This window comes from Protopterus annectens, chromosome 2.part2, assembly GCF_019279795.1.
Source record: "Protopterus annectens isolate FY-2018-M chromosome 2.part2, PAN1.0, whole genome shotgun sequence".
NCBI classification, from domain to species: Eukaryota; Metazoa; Chordata; order Ceratodontiformes; family Protopteridae; genus Protopterus; species Protopterus annectens.
In genome coordinates, this window is record NC_056730.1 from 705,434,492 (window position 1) to 705,460,456 (window position 25,965).

At 43.1% G+C, this 25,965-nt stretch overlaps 1 protein-coding gene across 1 annotated transcript in view; it reads right to left on the reverse strand.

The window, feature by feature from the left end:
• The window catches only part of PTPRA (protein tyrosine phosphatase receptor type A), a gene marked incomplete in the record, with an annotated part of 4,245,980 nt that overhangs the window by 2,600,813 nt on the left and 1,619,202 nt on the right, over positions 1 to 25,965 (reverse strand). Inside the window, 1 exon segment of the mRNA XM_044064105.1 lies at positions 9,922 to 10,000. Coding sequence (XP_043920040.1) covers positions 9,922 to 9,994 — 73 coding nt within the window.

The window sequence follows — 25,965 nt, forward strand, 5'->3', positions numbered from 1 at the left end:
GTTCAAATGACAAATTCACCACCGTAACAGGCAAGCAAAAACTGAGGGTGATGCTACTCAATGCCAGAAGTCTAAATCTCAAAATGGACTCACTCGAGGCACTCCTTAAAATGGAGAACATAGATATCTGTGCAGTGACTGAGACCTGGTTCAAGGCTCCAGAGAGCACCCCTGCACTACCAGGCTATAACTCATACCACACTTTTCGGCCATGTAACCTGGACCGGAACACCAAAGGCGGAGGTGTATCCATATTCATTAAGGATATCCACACCTCCAGGCTAGTTGCTCAGCATAATGCAGCCGAGGTTATCCAAGTGCAACTAACTCTGGGCAAAACTGCAATTCAAATTGTAGTTTGCTACAGATCACCCACCATGCCCCAGGATTCCCACTCCCCTTTTATGTACTGGAAAATATTAGGGTTCAACCAAACACCCTAATAATGGGAGATTTCAACTACCCCACCATTAACTGGGAAAACTACTCATGTACCAACTCCTTCACTCAACGCTTTCTGGAATTCATAAACTCCAATGCCCTGGATCAACTTATCCACATCCCCACCAGGGGCAACAATATCCTAGATCTAGTCATTACCAATATGAGTGACCGGTGTTCCAAACCTGAAGTCAATGCCTCATTGGTCCGATCCAACCATAAGCTAATTACCCACATCCTGCCTCCACCCCCCATTAAGGAAACCATGGTAAAAAATTTCTCCAAAGCCAACTTCATGCTTCTTAAGACAGAAGTGGTGAACTTCATGACACCCATGCAGATGGACAATACAGTTAAGACTACTAAATCCTACACAACTGCACTTTATAAGCACTTACATGAGTGCATGGATCGTGCTATACCAAACGGAACCAAGACGCTATCCTCCAAAAAAAGGAAGCCAATCTGGTGGTCCCCTGCCATAAACAAACAGTACAACAGAAGGAAGAAACTCTTGAAAAAGAGTAAAATCCCACGAGTGGAGGAGCTCCCTGGTCAGCCTCAGTAAGAAGCTGCAATCCCTGATAAAATCCTCCAAAGCTAGTTACGAAAACAAAATCGCCACTGATTCTAAAGACAACCTCAAACCATTCTATAGCTATGTCAAGAATATGAATGGCAACACTCAGATCTGCTCTAAGTTACAGCACAATGGCACTAAATATACAGACCCAACTGATATTGCCAACATCCTGACAGATAGGTTCAGTGCTAACTTTACCCCCCTCTCACCCTCTAAAGAGCCCATCTCTATACCGGAAGAATGCAAAGTTCCTGTAATCACGGCTGCACAGGTAAGAAACACACTCTTCAAAGCCAAGAACACAGCATCCATGGGACCAGACAACATCCCAAGCTGCGTTCTACATGAACTACAAAACGAACTGGCACCACACCTAAGTACCATGTTCAATCATAGCCACACCTCAGGCTTTGTGCCCGCTGAATGGCGCACAGCGACGGTTATCCCACTCCACAAGGGGGGAGCCACCACGGACCCCAGGAACTACCGCCCCATTAGCCTGACAAGCCTGGTCTGCAAGGCCATGGAATGTATCATCATGGAACTTATAAACAAAGACATTGGTAATCTCCAAACTCTGGATTCCACCCAGTTCGGGTTTGTAAAAGGCAGATCATGTCTCCTAAACCTGATAGACTTCTTGGAAGCAGTCACCAAAGCTGTAGACAAGGGTAAGGTGGTTCACACAGCCTATCTAGATCTTGCCAAAGCTTTTGACACCATCCCCCACTTTGGAATTATAGATAAATTCACTAAACTAAGTATAAATCCCTATGTCACAAGATGGGTTGCCAACTGGCTCACTGACAGAACCCACACTGTGAAAGTAGCAGACTCCAAATCCGACTTCAGACCAGTGACAAGTGGAGTACCACAGGGTTCAGTCCTGGGTCCTCTCCTGTTTGGTATCTACTTCTCTGAAGTACAGGCTAATACAGCAGGTCTTTGGCTAACAAAGTTCGCAGATGACTGCAAACTAGGAGCCATAATCAAAACTCCTAACGATGTGGACATCCTACAAAAGGGCCTCACTGAGACAGATGCCTGGTGTCAAAGTCATGGCCTCAAGCTCAATGCCAAAAAGTGCACTGTCAGCCCCTTTGGTAAAAACTCTGTACCCATGAACTACAACATAGGTGGTAGTATACTTAACACTGAAGTGTGATGAGACCTTGGGACACAGGTGGACAGTAGTCTCTCCTTTGATAATCACATCGCCACAGTAGTCAGGAAATCCTTCTACGTGGCACACCATCACAAAAGGTTTCTCATCCAGAAAAAAAGGTCATTGTTCCCCTCTACTTATCACTCATTAGACCCGTTATAGAGTACAACGCCCCTTTTGGTATGTACCTCACAAGACATCTACAACAACTGGAAAGGCCGCAGAAATACCTCACAAAGAGGATTACTGGCCTCAAATAGATGCCCTACTTAGACAGTCTCAAAAAACTCCAGCTTTACTCAGTCGCATATCGCCTACTCAGAGGTGATCTCTGCCTAACATACAAAGCTATGTCAAACCCAGAGCTGTTGGACATGCTCCACTTAAAGAAATCACAATCCCTCCGAGCTACACACTCTAGGGACCTAAACCTTGTCACCACAATAAACAGAACATGTCGGAGGGATAGATTCCTGTCCCAGAGCCTTCCCATACTCTGGAATAAACTACCTATCTATATCAAACAAAGCTCCTCATTAGCACTCCAAGAAAAATCTTGATGACTGGATGGGAAATAGGAAATTCACCCCGGGGAATCACCTGTGTGGCTCTGCTCGACAGTGGCACAGGAAAATAATTTTCTTGGGTGGCAAAAGCCAGGGTACCTTTTTGGCTGGGCTTGTATAGGCCCCAGGGCCGATAGCCTAGTACCTACCTATGAACAATGGCTTGCTTGCATTCGCATAAACAAAGGATATGCAATCTGATAACCATTTAGATAAAGTTGTTTTAGCCACTGGATTACCTTTTCTGGCCTCTGAGAAGGATACAAAAAGTTGATCTGATTTTCTAATATCCTTAGTTCTGTCAAGATAAAATCTGAGCTGTCTGTGTACATCAAGTCTGTGCAGCATGTATTCCAATTTGTTAGAGTGGTTGGGAAAAAAGGCTGGCAGCTCAATGACCTGATTGATATTGGATTCAGAACAGACTTTAGGCAAAAAGGAGGGGTTTGTTCTGAGAGATACTCTATCAGCATGGAAAATCATGTAAGGAGGCTTGACAGATAATTTTTGAAGTTATGACACTCTGCGGGCAGAAGTAATGGCTACCAGAAATATAGTCAATCAGGACAAATATTTGAGATCACAGGAAGATACTGGTTCGAAAGGGGGGGAGAATAATTTGAGACCGCATAAAATTCAAATTCCAGGGAGAATAAGGGATTTTGACAGGAGTTCTCCTGTGAAAGGCACCTTTAAGACAAGCCTTAGATAACTTATGGCTCATAACACATTCAACCCATCGAATCCAAGGTGGAAATTTGATATGGCGGCTAACTGGACTAACTGTGGCAGCTGCTGCTCCTTCTTTAAAAATCTTTGTCAAAAATTCTAAAATGGACTATAGACGAGCTCGGAAAGGGTGGATTTTCTGTATATTGGCCCAAATTGAGAACCTGCTCCACTTACTGCAGTTCAATTTCTTGGTGGATGGCTTGTGAGAAGACAAAAGGATTTGTCTTGTATCATCCGAGAGCGAATGAAGCCTAGCAATTAGGGGAAGTGGATTAGCCAAGCAGTCAGTTTTAGGGAATGCAGTGAAGGATGGAGGTCCCCTGACGGGTGTGTCAGAAGGTCCGGAACTGGGTCCAGGATCCATGGATCCTCCAGTAGATGATGTGAAGTAGATGATGGTGAAGGAAGGGGAACCAAATCTGTCGAGGCTAGTAGGGAGCTATAAGGATAACTGTCCTTCCCAGCAACTTTGCTTTCTGTAAAACCTTGGGTATCAATGGAATAGGTGTGAATGCATATAGGAGACCCGCAGGCCAATCGTGTAAGAGTGGGTCTCTCGGGGGATGTCCTGGAGGTGGTATTAGGGCAAAGTAGCTTCTGCATTTGGTATTGATGTGACTGGCAAAGAGGTCGCAGCAAGGCTGGCCCCATTTGCGGAAAATCAGATCCACAACTCGTTGGTTGAGACCCCACTCGTGAGGCAACAGTATTGCCCTGCTTAGCTTGTCCGCTATCACAATGGATTTCCCCGGGATGTGCGTTGCTATCAGAAAATGTGGGATGACACAGCCCACTGTCATACCCTGAGCGCTTCTCGACAAAGGGGGTAAGACTTGATTCCCCCTTGTTTGTTCAAGTACCAGACCACTGACATGTTGTCCGTCTGAATTGCAATTGTCCCTAGAGGAAGAGTCCTGAAAGTGCTACAATGCCAGAAGTACCGCTCTCAACCCCAGAACACTGATATGCAGATGTGACTCTTGATCAGTCCATGTCTTTCCCTGAAAATGCCGCCCCCCCCCCACACCCTATCAGGGAAGCGTCCGTGGTCCACAGTGGCTACTGGGGGGGGGGGGGGGGACAACGACAAAGGGTCTTCCGATTACAACATGAAGAGACGTCAACTACCACTGAAGGTCTCTCTTGCAAGAATCTGTGATGAGAATCATGTAGTGCATCAGTAGCTTTTTGCAGGACCACTCAGCGAAGAGGAGCCATTGAAGGATTCGCATATGCATCCTTGCAGGTGGTACAGCCAGGATTGCTGCTGCCATCAAACCTAGTACCTTCAAGACCTCTGCTGCTGTAGCTTTGTTCTTTGACACCAGTGAGATGATGTGTTGGCAAAGAAGTGAGACTCTTGGGATTGGAAGATGTAGAGTAGTGGTTGACGTATTTAACTCTGCTCCTATAAAAACGGTATGCTGCAATGGCAATAAGGCAGACTTTTCGAAGTTGATTGTAATGCCTAATTGATGGCACAGTGTCAGAGTATATTGTGTTGCCTGAGTCAATTGATGCTTGGTGGTAGCAGTGAGGAGCCAATAGTCTAGGTATGGAAACACCTGGAATCCTAGAAGCCTCAGCTGAGCCGTGACCACTGCCATGCATTTGGTGAACACCCTGGGGGGCTGTACTGAGACTAAAGGGCAGGGCTCGAAACTGGTAATGATTGGCTCCCAGCCAGAAATGCAGGTGACCCCTGGAGCGTCTGTTCATCTTTATGTGATAGTACGCGTCCTTGAGATCTATGGAGCACATCCAATCGCCTTTCCCTAGGAAGGCAAGAATGGACTGAAGCGTGACCATTCGGAACTTTTTTCTTTACAAATTGGTTGAGTCTGCTGAGGTCCAAGATCGGTCTCCAGTCCCCTGTTTTCTTTGGTACCAAAAAGAATCTTGAGTAAGTTCCGAATCCCACTTGGTCTGCTGGGACTGGTTGGACGACTTTTTCCTGGATACAAAGACAAGCAACCCCCGACTGCCTCCCGAGCCGAACAGCTGGGCCCCCTTTCAGGAGCGCTGGTAGGGCTGACCAGAGAACTGGCCTCTGTCACCCTGTTGCTGCGGACCCCCTCTGCCGCGCGGGTGGCGTCTTCTATTATAACCCCCTCCTCTGCCTCTAGAGGGGGTTTCTCCACGTGTGTCCTGAAAGGCTACCTGTGCTTTTCGGAACCACATTTTCCCTCCCCTAGGGCCCTTGGGGTATGGCCGAGTAGGGGTAGAAAAACGGACTCCAATGGCAGATAGGGTCTTGCCTTCCTGCTCACACCTGGTTAAAGTTTCCTTTACTTTAGGCCCAAACAGTGATGAGCCATCAAATGGGGTGTTGATAAAGGAGGACTTAAAGGGCTCCGCAAAGGAACAGACGCATCCAGGCTTGTCTCGGAAGAGCAATGCCTGAACTAGTGGCTCTACTCGAACCATCAGCTGCTTAAGATACGAGACGCATGGACGAGTTCACAACTGAGTTTAGGGTAGCTAGCTGTGTGTTGACTTTGTCGGCAACCACTGCAGCTACCGTACCCTGGAGAGCATCTCCTAGCTCTTTCAGGAGATCTCTTTGCAGTCTCATAAAATGGGTTAAATAGTTCAGCGATCGCAGAGAAAAAGTCGCTGAACTAAACATGCATTTCCCATATCTAGCCATGATCCCAGAATCTCTGTTAGGAGGATGGATAGATGTGGATGTTTCAGACACTTCCTTTTTGGTGGCTGCAGCTACCACCATGGCATTAACAAGCACTCCTTTGGTCAAAAAGGCTTTGTCCACTGGGGCAGAGATGAACTTATTCAGCTTCCGAGGGACAGGTTCCATAGCCTCCGGTGACTCCCACGCCTTACGAGAGATCAGCTCCATGAGCTCGTCGTAAGGCGGAGACACCCAAGAAGTGGAAGGTTGAGACCCAAAAGCCTTCAAGAGCACTGACTCGTCCTCAGTAGGGGTTTTGGACTGCCAATCGCCCCTCTAAGGATCTCTAATATCTCCGCAAAGGAGACATCCTCAGAGGGTGATCGAGGGGACCCTTCTGATGCATCCAAGTCCATGTTGGATGTCAAAGACTCCTGTGGGGAGTCTAACTGCCTCCAAAGGCACAATCTCTTCCTGGGTAACTCCTCAGTGGGGAGATATGGGGAGGTCTCGGAAGAGCAGGGGATGCCCTGTGGGGCCACTTGAGGCTCGGGGTCTCTACGCTTAGGGGGACCGGTAGACGTAGAAGCGGACACAGGAGCTTGAGGGGAGAAGGAAGCCCGAACTGATGCCGATGATGTCTTAGGAGACAGGACTCTCCTCATGGCATCGAAAGCCCCATAGCTCTGACGAGAAGGGGTAGACGGATCCGGAGGGACCGTCCGATCCTCCCGCACCGAAAACATGGGCTCCGAGCCCAAAGTTGGAGCCGAGCTCATCCAAGCCAAAGCTCCGAGAGGAAGAGTCAGCACTGACAAATCGGTCCGACTATCCTCCCCGGACCAGACAGGAGAGTGTCGGCTCCTAGCATCCTCGATCGGCGCCGAGAACGTCAGAGTAGATGGAACCGATAACACTGGTGCAGGTCTCAGTTCCATAGGTTCGACAACTATCGGTTCGGGCTCCTTCAGCTCCAAGAGACCAGTACGGCTCGGAGGAGTAGTAGTCAAGTCCGGTTCAATGGTCTTCGGGGCCAACAATTTAGCAAGTCCTGGTGCCCGTAGAAGCTTCTGCACTAGCTGATCCATATCCATATCAGAGAGGCTGACCGAAGACTTCGAGGAATGCACCGAAGGTGCTGACTGGAGCAGAGATGATGAGGGAACCTCAGAGACCAGCTCCAAGACTGGGAGCTGGCTCCGAACCAAAGGGACACTCGGTTCCAAGAACTGTGGAACCGATGACCATGTACCCTCTGATCTCTTTGCCTTCTTGGTTTGTTTAGAATCAGAAGATTTTGAAGAAGTGCTGGCACCTTCCTGGCTACCCAACGCCTCAGAGAAAGTATGCTGCAGCAACCCCCCTTATCTATGGGTTTTCTCCTTCTCTCTAAGAGAATCCTAGATGAAAAAGAGTGGCAAATGCTGCAGGAGTCTTGGAGGCGTTTAGCCTCCAGACAGTAAACACATTGGACATGTCTGTCCGTGACGGACACTTTCTGTCCACAATCTGGACATTTCTTAAACCCCAATTTGGGGTGAGACTTCTCTCTCTCATCAGACATATTATAGAGAGACACACCACAAAATTAACCTGTAAAGGTTACATACAGGGCTAAGCAAGCCCACACTAAACAACATACTAATAAGTAAACATTGTAAAACTAAATAGGGCTAAGAAAGAGCCCAACACTAAGAAAAACTAAGCCAACACAGGGCACTATCTCTACAATCTAACCTACTTTATATTATTTTTAACAAGAAACACACACACACTAAATAAAAATAATCTCTCAAAAAGAAGTAGAAGAAAGTTTTTTAAACTTGCGATTTATCAAAAATGGTCTAAGCTGACTGGATCACCGAGATCTCTCTTGCCGTGGCAAACTACATCTGAGGTAATTCCAGCAGTGCATTGTGGGATAAGGGGCTTGGTCTCGAGCTACTGGCAAACCTTGAGCTTTGCTATCGGCCGTGTCGGTGCCGAGGATCGGCTCCGAACCCATCAGTGAGAATAAACGGCGAGATTTAACAACTTCACATTTAGAGATAAGTATTGACTTTTGTTGGCAGATGATCTCCAGATGGTTCATATGCAATATCGTAGCTTTATTATCTGAATGATCAAGGAGAGATGAGAAATGTTGATTCTACACTTCCTACATCAAACTGTACTGTGAATGGTCTTCAGACACCCTCAGGACACTTTCGATTTGCAACATTCCTCAGTGCAGTATAGTGCATCTTGTATTGTCTACAAATCTGTAATATTTTTTATGCAGATGCTGTAAAATAATGAGTTTTGTTAATTTGCTACTTCTTAAAATGAATTCATCTGCCTGCAGAAGTCAAACACCGGTATATGCTGATCATCAAGCTGGGATAAAGGATTTAGTTTGACTTCTTCCTTGCTGCATTTCATAGATACCAGTGAAGTGCTGCATAGTGTCTCATCGAGCCTGTCATTCAAAGATGTCCAGTTTAAAGCATTGCAGAACATATTTAAAATGTTTAAAATGCAATTTATTCATGATTCTTAATGACCTGAATTAATTTGTTTTATGGACCACCCTATGGCACCAGAATGGAAAATCAGGAAGGTTGTCTCCAAATCTGTCAGCCATCACACCACAATCTGTGACACTGCCAGAAGCAGATTAACAATTAAGTCTAGAGTAAAACCACAAGCTATCAGTTGTTGTAATGAAAAATAACGCTGTGCAAAAACAAAATCATGTACTGCTACATAGCTAATGTCACCTGACAACATTCAGCAATTGTTCAAATATCCTAAGCAAACCATTTCCTATATCTCTAACTGCCACTGGATATTTTTTTTGTAATTACATTTTGCCAGTACTTAACCAAACGGAACACAAAATTTAAAATTAGCATTCTTTGGACAAATCAATGCTGTAACTTTAATTCATATCTGTACTCTGCATCATATGCATTCTACACCACTGCTCATCTTTATTACATCATACCAACAAATAAGTACCTGTGTCATTACGAAAATAATTTATGCATGAATTTCTTCAAATACTTCTTAGCACTGGTACAAGATACTTTTCTTCTTTGTCACAGTATTCCTGTATGTATACTTACTCATGAGTTTGTAAAAAAAATATACATTTATTATTTTTTTTACTAAATATTACTAGCTTGAGGGTTTCCCTTAGGCATCTGCTGTAAATAGGTTTGCCCACTTGAACCTCCAAATCAACAAACAGTATGGGGATATGTATGCGGGTAATTTTCTGCATTTAGTCTCACCAACACGTTTGCAAACTGAAGGCTTTCAAATATTTCAATGTTATTTTTATTACACACTTTAAACTATGCATTCTGTCCCTTAAAGTCCCTTTAGAAAGTCTGACTAAAAGACGATGCATCATGAAATGTTCATTAAATTAAAGCTTACAGGTCACCATACCAAAAATTTCAAGCACTTATGAAAAAACTGAGTATGTTTATACAAAACCTAAATATCTGGGAATAAACTACACAGTTGAGTACCTGATCACAGGAATGATCTGTTTATACAACAGAAATGGGTTAGTTACAGTACTAATACAACTCGTACGCCACTGTACCAACACAAATGTTAAGGAGTGCGTCAATGCCATGTTGCCTGAAAAATTCCTTGTCAAGTCATTACTATAGAGGCTGCACATCAGTTCTTACACAATACACCTCAGATACAGCATTTTTTAAAATATAAGCCATTAGAAAGTTGCAATAAATTTAATACCAATTTAAGAACTACCACTCAACAGGCAAAGCAAAATTAAGTAAATCACCTGGTGTCGTGTTTTCTGCAAGAAGAAATGGTAGGTAAAAGCCCACCAAAATGAGAAGAAGCCAAATTTCCATGATGTCCTATAAGAGACAGAGAAAAAAACATTAAAAACTGATAACTGGCAATGGCAACAACATTGTTTAAAATAAGGAACATTTCAAAGTAAATCACATGAACTCAATGCCCAATGAAAGAATAGTTGTGCAAAATCTTACCATAACCATAGATGTCCTTCGTTTCCATGTTGCAGTATTCTAAACATGAGGGATAATCTGCCTGAGGTGTCCCGAACGTCCAGCTCATTTGCAAAACTTAGTCTGGCTGCTGTATGGTGTGGGAGACGTCACACGTAGGTACTATAAACAGTTGGCCATAAATGTGATGTCTGCACGCACTGATCTCAGAACTGAATGGCATAGTTGGACACAAGTCTAAGGATAATTGATAAGGATGCCATCCAGTGAGGGGAAAAAAGGAAGAAAAACACGATGTCCTAAGAGTGGGTAAGAGGGAAGGATAGGAATACTGCAACATGGAAGAGAAGGACATCTATGGTCATTCAAAGGGGATCCAGTATCTGTCTGGCCTGGGACTACATGATCGACAGTTCACGATGCTTTGCCAGAGATGGTCTGCACCTGTCACCCCTGGGATTCAGGTTACTGGCTAAGGCTCTTGCCACCCTTTAGTGCCTTTTTTAGGCAAAGCTCAAAGGACAAAACCACCGCCGTAACAGGTACAAGCATGCAAAATCTGAAGGTAATGCTACTCAATCCTAGAAGTCTAAACCTCAAAATGCACTCTCTCGAGGCACTCCTAAAAATGGAGAACATCGATATCTGTGCAGTAACTGACACCTGGTTCAAGGCTCCAGAGAGCACCCCTGCAATACCAGGCTACAACTCTTACCACACTTTTCGGCTACCAAACCAGGATCGAAACACTAAAGGTGGAGGAGTGTCCATATTCACCAAGGATATTCACACCACCAGGTTAGCTGCCCAACACAATGCATCTGAAATTCTCCAGGTGCAACTAACACTAGGTAAGACAGCAATCCAAATTGTAGCTTACTACAGATCCCCCACCCTGCCCCAAGATTCTCACTACATCTTTCTAAACATACTGGAAAATAATAATATACAACCAAACACCCTAATACTGGGTGATTTCAACTACCCTGCCATTAACTGGGAAAATTACACGTACACCAACACCTTTGCCCAGCTGTTCTTGGAATTCGTAAATTCCAATGCCCTGGATCAACTAATCCATAGTACCACCAGAGGCTCCAATATCCTAGACCTGGTCATTACCAACATGGGAAATCGATGCTCCACACCTATGGTCACCCCCTTGTTGGTCAGGTCAGACCATAACCTAATCACCCTTGACATCCACATCCCACCCCCACCCGCCCCAAGTAAGAAAACCTCCATAAAAAACTTCTCCAAGGCCAGCTTCCTGCTACTCAAGTCAGAAGTTACAAACTTCATGACACCCATGCAGACGGGAACTGAAAGTTCGACTGCTGAGTCCTACACTAAGGCACTGTACGAGCACATCCACTCATGCATGAATCGTGCCATCCCAAAGAGAACCAAGATGCTCTCCTCCAAAAAAAAGGAAGCCAATCTGGTGGTCCCCTGCCATAAACAAACTTTACAACAAAAGGAAAAAACTGTTGCAGAAGAGAGGAAAATCCCAGGATGCAAAAAAACTCTCTTACCAGCCTCAGTAAGAAGCTGAGATCCCTCATAAAATCCTCCAAAGCTAGTTATGAAAATAAAATTGCCAAAGATTCCAAAGACAACAATAAGGCATTCGATAATTATATCAAGAATCTAAATGGCAATGCTCAGACCTGCTCTGAGCTACAACAGAATGGCATTAAATATACTCATCCCAAGGATATTGCCAATATCCTGGCAGATCGATTCAGTGCCAACTTCACCCCCCTCTCACCCCCTAAATGGCCCATCTCAACACTGGAAGATTGCCAAATTCCAGTAATAATGGCCACACAAGTAAAAAACGCACACTCAAAAGCTAAGAATACAGCATCCATGGGACAGATGACATCCCGGGCTGTGTACTACATGAACTACAAAATGAACTGGCACCTCACGTAAGTGTCATGTTTAATCATACCCTCAACTCAGGCTTCATGCCCACTGAGTGCCGCACAGCTACAGTTATCCCACTCCACAAGGGGGGATCCACCTTGGATCCCAAAAACTACCGCCCCATCAGTCTGACAAGCCTGATCTGCAAGGCCATGGAACGTATTATCATGGAACTTATAAACAAAGACATTGGCAACCTTAAAACACTGGACCCCACCCAGTTTGGGTTAGTGAAGGGCCGATCTTGTCTCCTGAACCTTACTGACTTCTTCGAATCAGTCTCCAGAGCTGTGTACGAGGGTAAGGCAGTCCACACAGCCTATCGGGACCTCGCCAAGGCCTTTGACACCATCCCCCACTCTGGAATCATAGATAAACTTACTAAACTGGGCATTAATCCCTACGTCACTCGATGGGTTGCCAAATGGCTTACTGACAGAACCCACACTGTAAAAGTAGTTGACTCCAAATCCAGCTCCAGACAAGTGGAGTAACTCAGGGTTCAGTCCTGGGACCTCTCCTGTTTGGCATCTACTTCTCTGAAGTACAGGCCAACAATAAGGGACTCTAACAAAGTTCGCAGATGACTGCAAACTGGGAGCCATTATTGAATCCCCAAATGATGTGGATACTCTAAAAAAGGGCCTTACAGAAACAGATGCTTGGTGCCAGAGCCATGGGCTCAAGCTCAATGACAAGAAATGTACAGTTATCCCCTTTGGAAAAAAACATGTACCCGTAAATTATCACATAGGTGGCAGTACACTAAACACCGAAAGTGTGATAAGGGACTTAGGGACACAGGTGGACAGTGGTCTCACCTTCAATAACCACATCGCCTCAACAGTCAGGAAATCTTTCTATGTGGCACACCTCATCACTAAGGGATTTTCATCCAGAAAAAAAGGAGGTCATTGTCCCACTGTACTCATCCCTCATTAGACCCATTATAGAATACAACACCCCATTTGGTATGTACCTCTCAAAACATCTGCAACAACTGGAAAGGCCGCAGAAATACCTCACTAAAAGAATCACAGGCCTAAAGCAGATGCCCTATGCTGACAGCCTTAAAATAACTCCAGCTATACTCTGTCGCATAATGTCTACTCGGAGGCGATCTCTGCTTAACATACAAAACCATGTCAAACCCAGAGCTGTTGGACATGCTACACTTAAAGAAATACCAATCCCTCAGAGCCACACGCTCCAGGGATCTAAATTTTGTCATCACAATAAACAAAACATGATGGAGGGATAGGTTCCTGACCCAGAGACTCCCCAGACTCTGGAACAGACTGCCCATACATGTCAAGCAGCGCACCTCTTTGGCCATCTTCAAAAGGAACCTTGATTGGATGGGAGAAAGGAAATCCACCCCGGGGATCACGTCAGTCGCCCTGCTAGACAGGGGTCCAGGGAAGTAAATAGTGTGGGAAGAAATAGCCAGGGAATTGTTATGGTTTGGCTTGTATAGGCCCTAGGGCCAATAGCCTAGTACCAACCTATGAACCTATGGTAAAGATTTTACACAACTATCCTATGTCCTTCTTTTCTCATGTTGCAGTATTCTACACATGGAGAATACCAAACCTCAGTATGTGAAATGGGAGGAGGAGATGAAGGAACTCTCCAGGAAACCACACAGGATGGTCTTAGCAAAATCTGCCCTAGCCCTAGAGATGTTGTCCAATTTGTAATGTTTCGTAAATGTGTGGACTGATGTTCAGGTGGCTGCCTCTAGAATGGAGGCTATAGCTAAATCCTTTGAAAATGGCCCCCGAGGAGGCCACAGCCCTGGTGCAGTAAGCCCTCACGACATAAGGCAACTGTTTGCCATGAAAGTATTAACAGCAGAATATGATGTTGGAAATCCAAGAAGAAATTGTTTGCTTGGAGACAGCTTTTCCCAGAGCCTTGGGATGAAAGGATACCAACAGCTGGTTTGACTTTCTGATGTGCTCGGTCTTGTCTACGTAGAATCTAAATTGTCTGTGCACATCCAGGGGATGGAGTACACTCTCACTGTCATTTTGGGGAGAAGGAAAGAAAGTGGGTATATGGATAGATTGATTAAGCGACAGTTCATTGACCACTTTAGGCATGAAGGAGGGGTTGGTGCAGAGAGAAACTCTGTCTACATGAAATATTAAGGGTGGTAGGTTGGCCACGAGTGCTTGTAACTCTGAGACCCTCCTGGCAGAGGTCAAGGCTACCAGAAGCACTGTTTTTCAAGTGCACCTTTAAGGTGGCTGAGGCTGCTGGTTCTAAGGGAGCAGTCATGAGTTCTTCTAGAATAAAATTCAGGTCCCAAAGGGGAGGGATGGGTTTCCTTGGTGGTCTGCATAGAGCCCCCTTAAAAAAGGCTTTACCTCTAATCTGGATAGTAATGGTGGGTTGAGAGGTAAGCAAGCAGAGATAGCTAATAAATGGACTTTCACTGAAGAATATGAAAGTTCAGACTTAAGTAGTTGACACAGATAAGACAAAGTTAGAGGTACATCTGCCCTGAAGGTATCTAGCGGTCTGTGTAGACACCAAATAAAGAACCTTTTCCATTTGGATAAATAGGATCTCCTAGTAGTGGGTTTCCTGGATTGCTGCAGTACAGAAAGCACATCCTCTGAATAAAGGAGTCTAAAAGGGAACAAAAGTTTATCACCCATGGGGTTAGACAGAGTTTGTAAATTTGAGTGGATGAAGGATCCCTTTTGTTGTGTGATGAGATCCACCTTGTGAGGTAACTTGTGGTGACTGCCCTTGGCTAATGCAAAAAGTAGGGGGGGGAACCAGTGCTGCCTTGGCCAGAAGGGGGTCAGCAACAAGATTTTCAGTTTGTCCTGTTGAATTTTTAACAGGAGTTTCTGTATGAGAGGGAAGGAGAGGAATGGATAAAGAAACATCCCCTTCCATGAGATTGTGAAGGCATTCACCATCCACATTTGTGGGGAGGGGTTCTTGTGCAGAATAACTGTTGTCTATTCAGAGGGGAGGCAAACAGATCTATTTGGGGTGTACCCCACTGGTGGACAATGTCCAGGAAGACATCTCTGTGCAACATCCATTCGTGATTCTGTGACAGTGACCTGCTGAGGGCACTCGCCCGAACATTAGTTTGTGAGGGGATGCAAACTGCCTGCAGAGTCACTTTGAAGAGGGTAGCCATTTCCCAAGCCTGGAAGGCTAGCCTGCAGAGCAAGGAGGATTTTTTCCCGGTTGTTGATGTACCACAGCACTGTGGTATTGTTTGTAAGCATTTTGAGAGGTCCTGGATGAATAAAGGGAATTAATGCTTTTAGGGCTAGGATAAGAGCAGTCATCTCCCAGGTGTTGATGTGTTTTTTCTGAAGGCAAGTGTCCCACTGTCATTGCACCTTCAGGCCTTTCTTAGTTGCTCCCCACCCCAGGTCTGATGCATCCGTGTTCATCTGTTAAGCTGCTGGGAGTGGTTGTAATGGTAGTCCTGGATTCAGATAAATTTGCTGGATCCACCATTAGATTTCCTTCTTGAAACAGGGAAGGAATGGGACCTGAAACTAGTGGATGAGTGGGGTGAGACCAAATAATCTTCAGGTACCACCGAAACTTCCTCGTATGTAACCTGGCTAGGGGTAGCGTGGAAAGTGTGGATGCATGAGACCCAGGAGTTGAAGAAACTCCCTGGCTGAGATGGAGTTGGTCAGGAGTAGTTTTTGGAAGTAAGTGGTCAATGATGTGACCTTGTCCCAGGGAAGGAAGTCCTTCACCAGATCTGTCCCCCGGAAAATCTGATCTTGGGTAGGAGTAAGGTAGGATTTGAGGTGGTTGACTGTGAAGCCTAGCCCTTCAAAGAGAGACATGGTGAACTGAAGGTGTTTCAATAGGGTGTTTGGTTGATCTGACTGAATGACGAGGTTGTCCAAGTATGGGTAGATTCGAATCCCTCTCGTCCTGCAAAAGGCCACTACCGGGGCTAGGCATTTTGTAAATGCCCTTGGTGCTGTGGACAAGCCAAAGGGCAAGGCAGTAAACTAATAGTGCAAAGAATGCACAGCAAAATACAGGAATTTCTGGTAAGATGGATGGGATAGGGATGTGATGGTATGCATCCTTCATGTCTAGAGTGGCCAGGAATGATCTGGAAGTTAAAAGTGGGAAAAGGGTTTGGAGTGAGAGCACATGGAAGTTGGGTACATGCAGAAAAGGGTTTAGAAGGGACAGTTCTAGGATGGATCGCCAAGGGCCATCCTTCTTTGGGAACAGGAGGATTCTGGAGTAGTAGCCTTGGCCTTCCTGTCCTGGAGGAACCCTTTGTACTGTTGTTCTGTTGAATGATGCCTCGTAGGACTTGTGGAAGTAGATGTTTGGTCCTTTGGGGGTGAGGTATACCTTTTTGGAGATGCATTTTCCACCAGGTCATGAAGTAGCCCTTTTCCACAACTGACAAGACCCAGTTGTCTGAACCAATTTGTTGCCATAAGGTGAGAAAGTGAGAGGGAGACAGAAAGGGATAGTTGATTTAGAGAGGACTGGTAGTCATGCAGAGGCAGACCTGTCGGGAAGGGCTGGGAACAGGTTGGTCTTGTTGAGGGTGACTTCCTGGCACCTTTCCTAGATTTGAAAATTGGGTGGTGCGGAAGCCTTCCTGACAAAACTTGGTTTGGAGGGATAGTTTCTGTGAAACTTAGGCACAGGTGAGACAAAGAGATGTTTAATGTCCTGCAGCTCCTTGCTTTTTTCTTGCAGGTTTTTAAACAATTCTGCTGACTGTTTATCAAACAAAAAGTTATTGTCAAGAGGAGCATCCATAATCTTATTCTTAAAATCTGGTAGTGGCTGAATTCTAAGCCAGGAGCATCTGCGGAGCACTGAAGCTGAAGCAGTAGACCTGGCTGATCCTTCTACAGCATCGTAGCTGCATTTAATTGAATGTCTAGTGACTTCAACAGCTAGGGAAGAGGGTGGAGGCAACTTGTGCCTTAGTAGGAGTATCAGGAATGGAGGAAAGCTGATCCATAGCCTGAGACAAGATCCAAAGTGTATTTCACCATGTGAGTTTGGTAATTGATGCCTCTGAAAGCCAGGGTGGAAGAGGAGTACATTTTCTTGCCCAATCTGTCCATAATTTTACTGTCTTTGATGGAAGTGAGGAGGAGAATGAAATCTGTCTGGATTGCTTGTCCAATGAGATAGGAATCACAGCTGGGTCTGCCACAGGAGGCTTGATGAGGTACTTAAAGTCATCAGGAACTTTATAGAACCTGTCTGGTCTCTTTGGAGCTGGAGGTTAAGATTCTGGTGCTTTTGAAGCTGATGCAAAGGCATCCAAAGTAGGCTGGGATCACTGGAGGAATGGCTGTGGGAGAGGGGGATTCCATCTGCAGAAGTTCATGACACTCATTTTCCATTTCTGTCATTTGTGTGGAATCCCATTTAAAATATTAACTCATTTTTGAAATTGTTTTCCCAAAGGTTGTGTCTTCAGGTGAGGAATCACCCTCCAAGGAATCCTCTTCAGGAGAACAGCATCCCAAGGCAGAAGCCAGCTGAGAGGTATGAGAGGTACTCATAAGAAGAAGAGGAAGAGTCCACCTCTAAATTCTCAGCTCGGGGTAAGGGGCCCTGGGAAGCAGGCCTGGGGATCAAAGATGGTAGAGTAGCAGGAGCTTGGGAGGCAGGCAGGCCTAAGACCTATAAATGCATTAAAAAGGGACTGAGAAAATGCTTGCCAGTCTGGCAAGCCTTCAGATGGAGCAGATAGATGTCTACTCTTATGCTTCCTTTTCAGAAAGGGGGGGTCTTTGTGATAGGCTGAATGACCGAGGGCCTAGGATCCAAGGCCTGCAAGGAGCTTTGAGAGGAATCCTCTGGAATAGAAGTTAACACTAAGCGATCAAGCAAACCTGGTCCCCCCCAGACATCGGAAGCTGACATCACAGGTACCTCCACGGATGTGCAGGCTGGAGAAACTAGGGCAGCGTTCAAAGCGGCACCCAAAGTTGCCAATCCCATCGGACGTACCTCATCCCCTTATCGGCAGCTGGCGGGACGTTCAAGCTCAGAGGCGCAGTTGCTTTTTCTGGCCTAGATACTTTCCCCTTCTTTGAGGTTCACCTGAGATGGCTGTTGTCGCGTCCATGCCTAAGGCGAGTCATTTAAGGCACTGGTTTTCAATAAGTTCAGGGCTGCAAGGCAGCTGCACAGTGTTTTAGGAATAAATGACTGGCAGATGGAACATGCTTTGTAATCATGGGTAGGCCCTATACAGAACAGGCAGAGGTCGTGGCGGCCTTTCTGCAGAATTTGACGTCCGCACCTATATTTTCCCTTCCTAGATGACATGGACAGAATCAACTAATAGAAAAGACAAAACACCAACCAAGCTAGAAAAAGAGATTCCCCAACGGGGTACTGATTTTCAGAAGTCACTCGGCACAAAGCTGAATGAGCAAGCTGACAATCAACTGGAGGCAGAGAAGTTCTGAGGTCACTGCTTGCAGACGTCACATTTATGGATCATGGTTTATAGTAACTACGCGTGACATACCATGCACCATACAGCAGCCAGGCTTTTGTAGATGAGCCGGACGTAAGGCTCGCCTCAGGCGGACGACCCTCATGTTTCGAATACTGCAACATGAGAATAGAAGGACATCAATATGATGTCTAGGGAATGGAATCAGAGTGAAAGGCCTTTGTACACAAGTAAAATTAAGGCTAGTTCAGTTAGCAGCGATTTCTAATTTTCACACAGGTGAATCGGGGCCAACTGTGTCCCACAGACTCTGCAAGTCTTTTCTTAAGGGCACTGTTTTATTAAGACCACCCATTAAAGCCCCTCCAACACCATGGGCACTAAACTTTGTCTTATTCCATTTGATTCTTTCCCCCTTTTGAACCTGCATCATCCTGTGATTTAAAGTTTTTAACTTGGAAAACAATCCTTTTGATAGGCATCACTTCTGCTGGAAGAGTCTCTGAACTACAGGCATTGTCAGTAAAGCCCCCCCCCCCCCTACATGCTTTTCCACAAAGACAGAGCATCCCTATGAACAAACCCATATTTTCTACCCAAAGTATGCCCAGAATCTAATTTGAACCAGTCCATAGACCTACCAGTTTTTTCTTCAACTATGGCAACAAGGCAGAATATATGCTTCAACAAGATGTACATAGGCAACTACGCTTCTGCTTATGTAGGACAAAGGACTTCAAAAAACTGAAACATTTGTATCATTTTCAGACTACAAGAAAGGTGCTCCTGCATCAAAAGTCACACTTTCAAAATGGCTATCAGATTGTATTACTTTTATTTACAAATCTCAAACAAAGAACTCCCTGGAATAGTAAAAGGTCATTCTACAAGAGTCGTAGCTACCTCTTCTGCCTTTCGAGCAAGACTTCCAATTGATACCATTGAGCTGCAGCAACATGGGCAAGGCCCCATACCTTTATCACTCATTACAAAGTGGATTTAGCCTTCCAGGAACAGGGCCTCTTTTGGGCCCACTGTTCTGAAGAATATTTTCCCGTGAGCCACCCAAGAAATATGGTGCTAGGGACGCTGTCCAAACCAGTGAAGAATGAAGGCGAAATAGGACAACATCACATAAAGAAGTTATGTACTCATCGTAACATTCCATGTATTTTGTCCATCTCACCTTCATTCTTACATCCCACCCTCCTTCCCCCACCTTTGTCCCCTGGAGGACAGAGCGGTTGTAATTGGAAGAAAATGTATTCTTACCACCTTCATTGCTCTATAATCTTTTGTAGTTTTTATTGGTACCTAGTGTTATTTTAGCAAACAAGATCAGGAGAGCTTTTTCTAGGGCATTATGGGATAGGGTTACAGCCACGAGCTAGTGGAAGACCTCAAGCTTTTAAATAAGGCCGAGTCGGAACTGAGGATCAGTTCTGAACCCAATCAGTGAAGAATGAAGGAGAGATAGGACAACATCACATCTAGCCTTTTATGTCTATCATCATAGCATAAATGTGATAAGAAATTTCCTCTTTCATTAAACCCTCTGCACTGACTCTAGTTTACTCAGTTGATGAAAGTTTTAAATAATAAACATTATATAGCAAAGTCTGCCAATGACAGCAAGCTGGGGGCAACCACTGTATCCACCTACAATGTAAATATCCTTCAGGAGGGTCTACATCAGACAGATAACTGGTGCCAGAACCATGGCCTAAAACTGAAAACAAAAAAATTCATCACCATACACTTTGGGGAGTCAAATACTCCCTGCAAATTAAAACATCAATAGCATGCCCCTTAGAGTCAAGTCAGAGGTGAAAGAGCTAGGTACACAGATAGATAGAAGCCTGAACTTTGATCAGCATTGCCCACAGTGGTGAGGAAATCCTTTTATGTTGCACAACTTATAAGCAAAGGTATGGCATCTGGATCCAAGGAAATTATAGTCCTGCTGAACGCAGCCCTCATTATACCAACAATTGTGTACAGTGTGCATGTACGTGACTACTCATTTAGAGCAGCTGGAGAGACCAAGTTTCCTCACAAAGAAAATACAGTGTGAAAAGAACTATGCAGATACATAAGTCCTATCTCTTTACTCTGTCTCAGACAGACTATTAAGGGGTGACCTTCTGCATGACCTGCAAGGCACTCACAAACTCAGCCCTACACATCTGCAAGTCAAACAGCATGAGGGTCCCTCAATCTAGGGATCTAAACTTAGTCAGCGACTCAAAGAAAACATACTGGAGAGAGAGAGAGAGATATGCATCTCAGATTTCCCCTTCTTTGGGAAAGGCTTCCTATTCACATTAAGCAGAGTCCTTCCCTGGCTCTCTTCAAATGCAATTTGGATCAACAGATGGAGAATTCAAATTCACACCTGGGGTAGTGCCTATGTCCCTTATGGACAAGGGAAATCTGTAAAATACTCAATACACAGGCAGAAATCCATGCCATCCTCTTGCCCTTGGGAGCCACATACTGGGTAAAACTGAGTTATATTAACTAAGCTTGTAAGGTCCCTTAAGCTGTTAGCCTTCCAATCTCTTATGAACCTGTAATGAATATTTTATACAAATGGACCAGATACTGATTATCTCAAGTAATATTTCTTATTAATACTCCTAACTACCTATTAGCTTTTGAAACTCTAAATCAATATGTTTAGAAAATTAGAAATTTGAAGTAATTCATATACCTAAATTGTTGCAAACACCCTCATCAAATTTTATTTAACATTTGTTTACCAGGAAAGTCAGACTTGAAACAAAGCCAATTTTTAGGGGAGGCCCGTGGAGAAATGTTCCAGACACATGTCTTTGCAACATGGGAGGAAACCCACACAAACGCACAGAGGATATGCAGACTCCACACAGATAACCGCTGCACCACTGCACTGTCAAGCAGATAGCTGCACACCTTGAATCAGTAATGGCTCTCTCAGAACATATTTTTCAAAGAATAAAGCATAACAGCACATTTTCTATACCAGCAAATTTTCCTCCTGGGAAATGTAAAACAACAATGGTCTCAAGACCAATTCCTGAGAGACACCACTAATCACTGAAGAGGTTTGGAACAGTAACCGTCAACTACGTGTCTATATTAGATAAACAAACGTTTATCTAATCGAATGCTGACATGATCAAAAATCCCAGAACTCGAAACCGCAATTGTGGGTGGCTGCACCCCCACACCCCCTGCTAAATATATATTCCAACTCCGGGATCGCACTACAGTGAGGAAAGGGCAAATATTCCCATCTTGACTGTACTGTGATCGCACAAAAAAACATGTTGAGTTCCGGGATTGTCAGCGTTCGATTAGATAAACTTTCGCTTATTTAAATATTGACCCATAAACTACAGCCTGCTTTCTTCCAGCCATCCATTTTCACTACCCGGTTGATCAGTTAAAGACTATAATTATCGTTAACCAAAGTAATATACATTCTGGAAAAATTAAGACATCAAATCCCTTAAGTCCAGAAATTTAACCAGCACTCCTAATCTCAAGTCAACTGCAGATGCAACTAAATCAAAATCTGAACAAGATTTGTTTGGGTAAATTCCCTTTAGTAAATCCAAGCTGTCTGATTGAAAGAAATAATAGAAATTTGTATAACAACTCCATAAGTTCAATTAAGAATTGGCCAAAACATTTCCCAATGACAGAAGTTACTTACATGCAATTATTTCCTCCTATGATTACTTTCTGTACATCAGGGTGACACTTAATATTTTCCAAGAATTGGGAATGATACATTTTCTTAATACAGAATTGAATATACAAAATAAAACTGGGCTTACCTCAACTTTTAAACAGAGAATCATAACTGATGAAAGATTATAAGGACCCACTAACATATTCCTAACTTGGCTTCTTAAATGAATTAATTACAAGCCGTGAAAGATTAAGGGCATTCAATACTAGATATATTGAACAGTTTCCAAGAACCAGTACAACTGATCTTATTACTAGTAGTTAATAAAATTCATTTATCTAGGCAGTGCAGTGGTGCAGCAATTAGCGTTGTTGCCTCACAGCAAGAGGTTCTCCAGTTCAATTCTTGACTGGGTTGCCTTCTGTGTGGAGTCTGCATGTCCTCCCTGCGTTCATGTGGGTTTCTTCTGGGTGCTCGGGTTTCCTCCCACATTCATAAGACATGCATCTGGAGTATTTTTCTCCGGCCCTCCACTGAAAATGGGCTCTGTCCCAGTTGGACATTCTTGGTAAAAAAAAAGTTAAATAAAATAAATAAATCTGAGGGGATTCCATTATATTACAGTTCATACTAATGAACATAATAGAACTTTTAACTTCTCTAAATTAATTTACATACCTATAATAAACCTTTTTATTATTAACATCAGATGCAAGTTTAAGTTCAAAACAACTTCTTTAATTCTGATTTGTAGTTTACCTATCTCGTTCAAGTTTATTTAACCTTGTAGGACACAGTTTCTTCTTACAGAGTTTTAACAGGGATATCCTCCACCAATAAAGTGGTTTATTAACTTTGTCAGTATGATGCTTTGCTTTTAAGTTATATCCCTTGTCTTAGTATATTCTCTACGACAGTATTGTCAGAAATAGTAATCTACATCACATTTACTTTGTTTCCATTTACTTAGGTTTATTTCATTCTTTACAGATGCATAATAATTTTTAGCAATAACATTTCTTAAATCTTATAGAATGTTTACATTTTTTAAACAACGCTAATTGAATTATGATCTGACCCTCGTAAAGAGGGACTAGTTTCAACCACAGAAATTAATTCACTTCTAATTAATACTAAATCCAATATTCTATCATTTCTAGTATTATCTTTTATCTACTTCAAGTAATGAAAATTCAAAACATTGGTAAAAAGCTGAGTGAAGTGAATAGTTCAAGCATAACTCTTCATGTTGACAACTAGGTAGTTAAGATCTCCTAAAAGGAGACTACCTCTCAGAGAAAAATTAAAGCACTTCAAAAACTCAGCGTTTCAAGAATTAGCCATGTTTAGAATAAGAAAATAGGCCACAGCCTTAAACTTTTCCAAATTACTAAAGATCACTATTACTAAGATTTCCATACTATTTTACAGTACCAACTTAGAAGGAATAGATTAATTTATCAATATTAACACACCATTTCCCCCTAAGCTTTCTCTCAGGCATTTATACTTTGTTACCACTGCGGTGGTGGTGCTGCGGTATCGTTGTCGCCTCACAGTTAGACGTTGCCCGTTCGATTCTCAGTTGGAGCGTCTTCTGTGTGGCGACATGCGTAAATGGGCGTTCCTTCGTTGAAGGTTGTGCGTTAGGCCCGGCAAGCCAGCACGTAAAAATCTACTGCCAATCATTAGCAGACTGGAGTTCCTCTGTGGCGACCCCTATCCGGGAAAAGCCAAAAGACACAACAACAACAACCTGAAAACTCAACTCAGCAGAGTTCCATGTCTCAACAATCAGCTGAAAACCATCATAGTGTATTAATGAGCTTAATTTACTCCACTTATTGCCAACACTTTATGAATTACAGAAAAAAACAGTGTCACGGTATTAGATTTATTCTCTCCTCCTATTTTCTTAAGCCCTAAAAAAGTCAAATTCAAAACTTAACAGCAATATATCCTGTCCCATAAAGGCTCAAATGAAACCTACCTCTTGCAAACATAAGTAAATCAAACACATAATCCCACCTTGTTATGATCAGTTTGACCCTATACATAGTTGCCTCAGCCAATAATTAAACACATGACCCTTGGTGAGTAAATAATCATCCCATTTGGCCAATGTAATTATTTAATTTAGTACTACCTCCACAGATTTTGATTGTAAAAATTACAATATTTTTAAGATATCCCTCATCATACAATTCAGCTGATTATTATCCAGGTCATTAGTCCTGGCACAAATGACTATTGTTTTGCTATTTGTTTCCCTATAAATAACTTAGGGGCAATGTAACCACACCTGCATGCTTAAGACCATTCTTGTCTAGATGGCTCAATCCTTTAAATGCATGTCTTAAGCATGGAGTCACCTAATATCAGCATTTCAGAAACTTCAACAGATTCTCCTTCTATGTCAGTGTTTTTTTTTATCTGACTTGAATATTTGTTTCTGACTGCAATAAATTATGCTCCAAATTTTCTGTACCTGAACCCAATCACCCTAATGTTCTTCTCTCTAATTTTTTTCGGTCTAAAAATTTCTTTGTACAGTACTAATCTAATTTTCCCTGTTTTCTCACATTCTTACAAATTACTTACATAAAGTACATTTGTCTATATTGATTAGATGTTTCATCATCACTGAGCTTAGCTCTGTCTGAATCATCTGCTGTATAGCTAGAATTTAACAGGTTAACATGTTTTTTTTTCCTTTTTGCTGCCTCTTTCCCCTTCTCTCAAATTCACTTATACCACTTTTTCTTCTTTATAAGCAAGTGTATATTTTTCCTCCTTGTTTTTGAGAGAACTATCAGATATAACCAACAACTGCTGTTCAGGGAACTCAACACTTGAAGACAACCAGAACCAAAAACTGTTCCCAGAAAAAAACACGATCCACGAAAATGTCACAAGAACTTCTTTTTAATCAACGTACAAAACAGGGGTTGAGCGCTTTCATCTACCCAACGTAGATTTCATCAGAACACTAAATAAATCAACACTTGTCTCTTAAATACTTTTAAGTACCCGCCTATAACATCACCTGACCAATTAAACCACATTACAATTAAGAAACCAACTGAACAACTAAAATTTTTTATCTATTAGAATAAAATTCATAACCCCAACTCTAATAATACATGCTGGATGAATATTTCATATGAAATACTGTAACAGATACATGAAATGCATGTGAAAAAATATATGATGCAAATTTAACAAAGAATACAAGTTGCATAACAATTGCAGTGTAAAATTATAAACTGACGCAATTATATTATACATTTCTAAAAATCTTACTATTTATATTAAAAAATAGTAAAGTAAAAAATATATAAAGGTTTTTGACAGGCCTACTGCATACCTGCTACATAATTAATTTCTTATTAGGGGCTTGGTAGGAATATAATCATTGATGCCTGGTGGACTTGCCGCATTTAACTTGATCTGCCATTTAATCTCTTTTTCCCCCCAAATTGCCTTAATGTTAACTCCCCTGGGGTTATTCTTTACTACTTCTAGAATGGCAAATGTGAAGGAATCACAACCAGCACTGCCAGCTAAGTGTCTACATAAAGCATTGTTCATGTCCTTCTTTTTTATACAATATAGATGATCATAAATTCTATTACGTAATTTCCTGTCCGTTTTTCCAACATAGAAACTTGGACAAGGACGTACACTTTCCTATATAAACAACATATTGGGTCTGGCAGTTTCCCTTACAAAAGTAAATCCTACTTCTGATATTATTCTCCAAACTAATACTCTCCACTTGTAAAA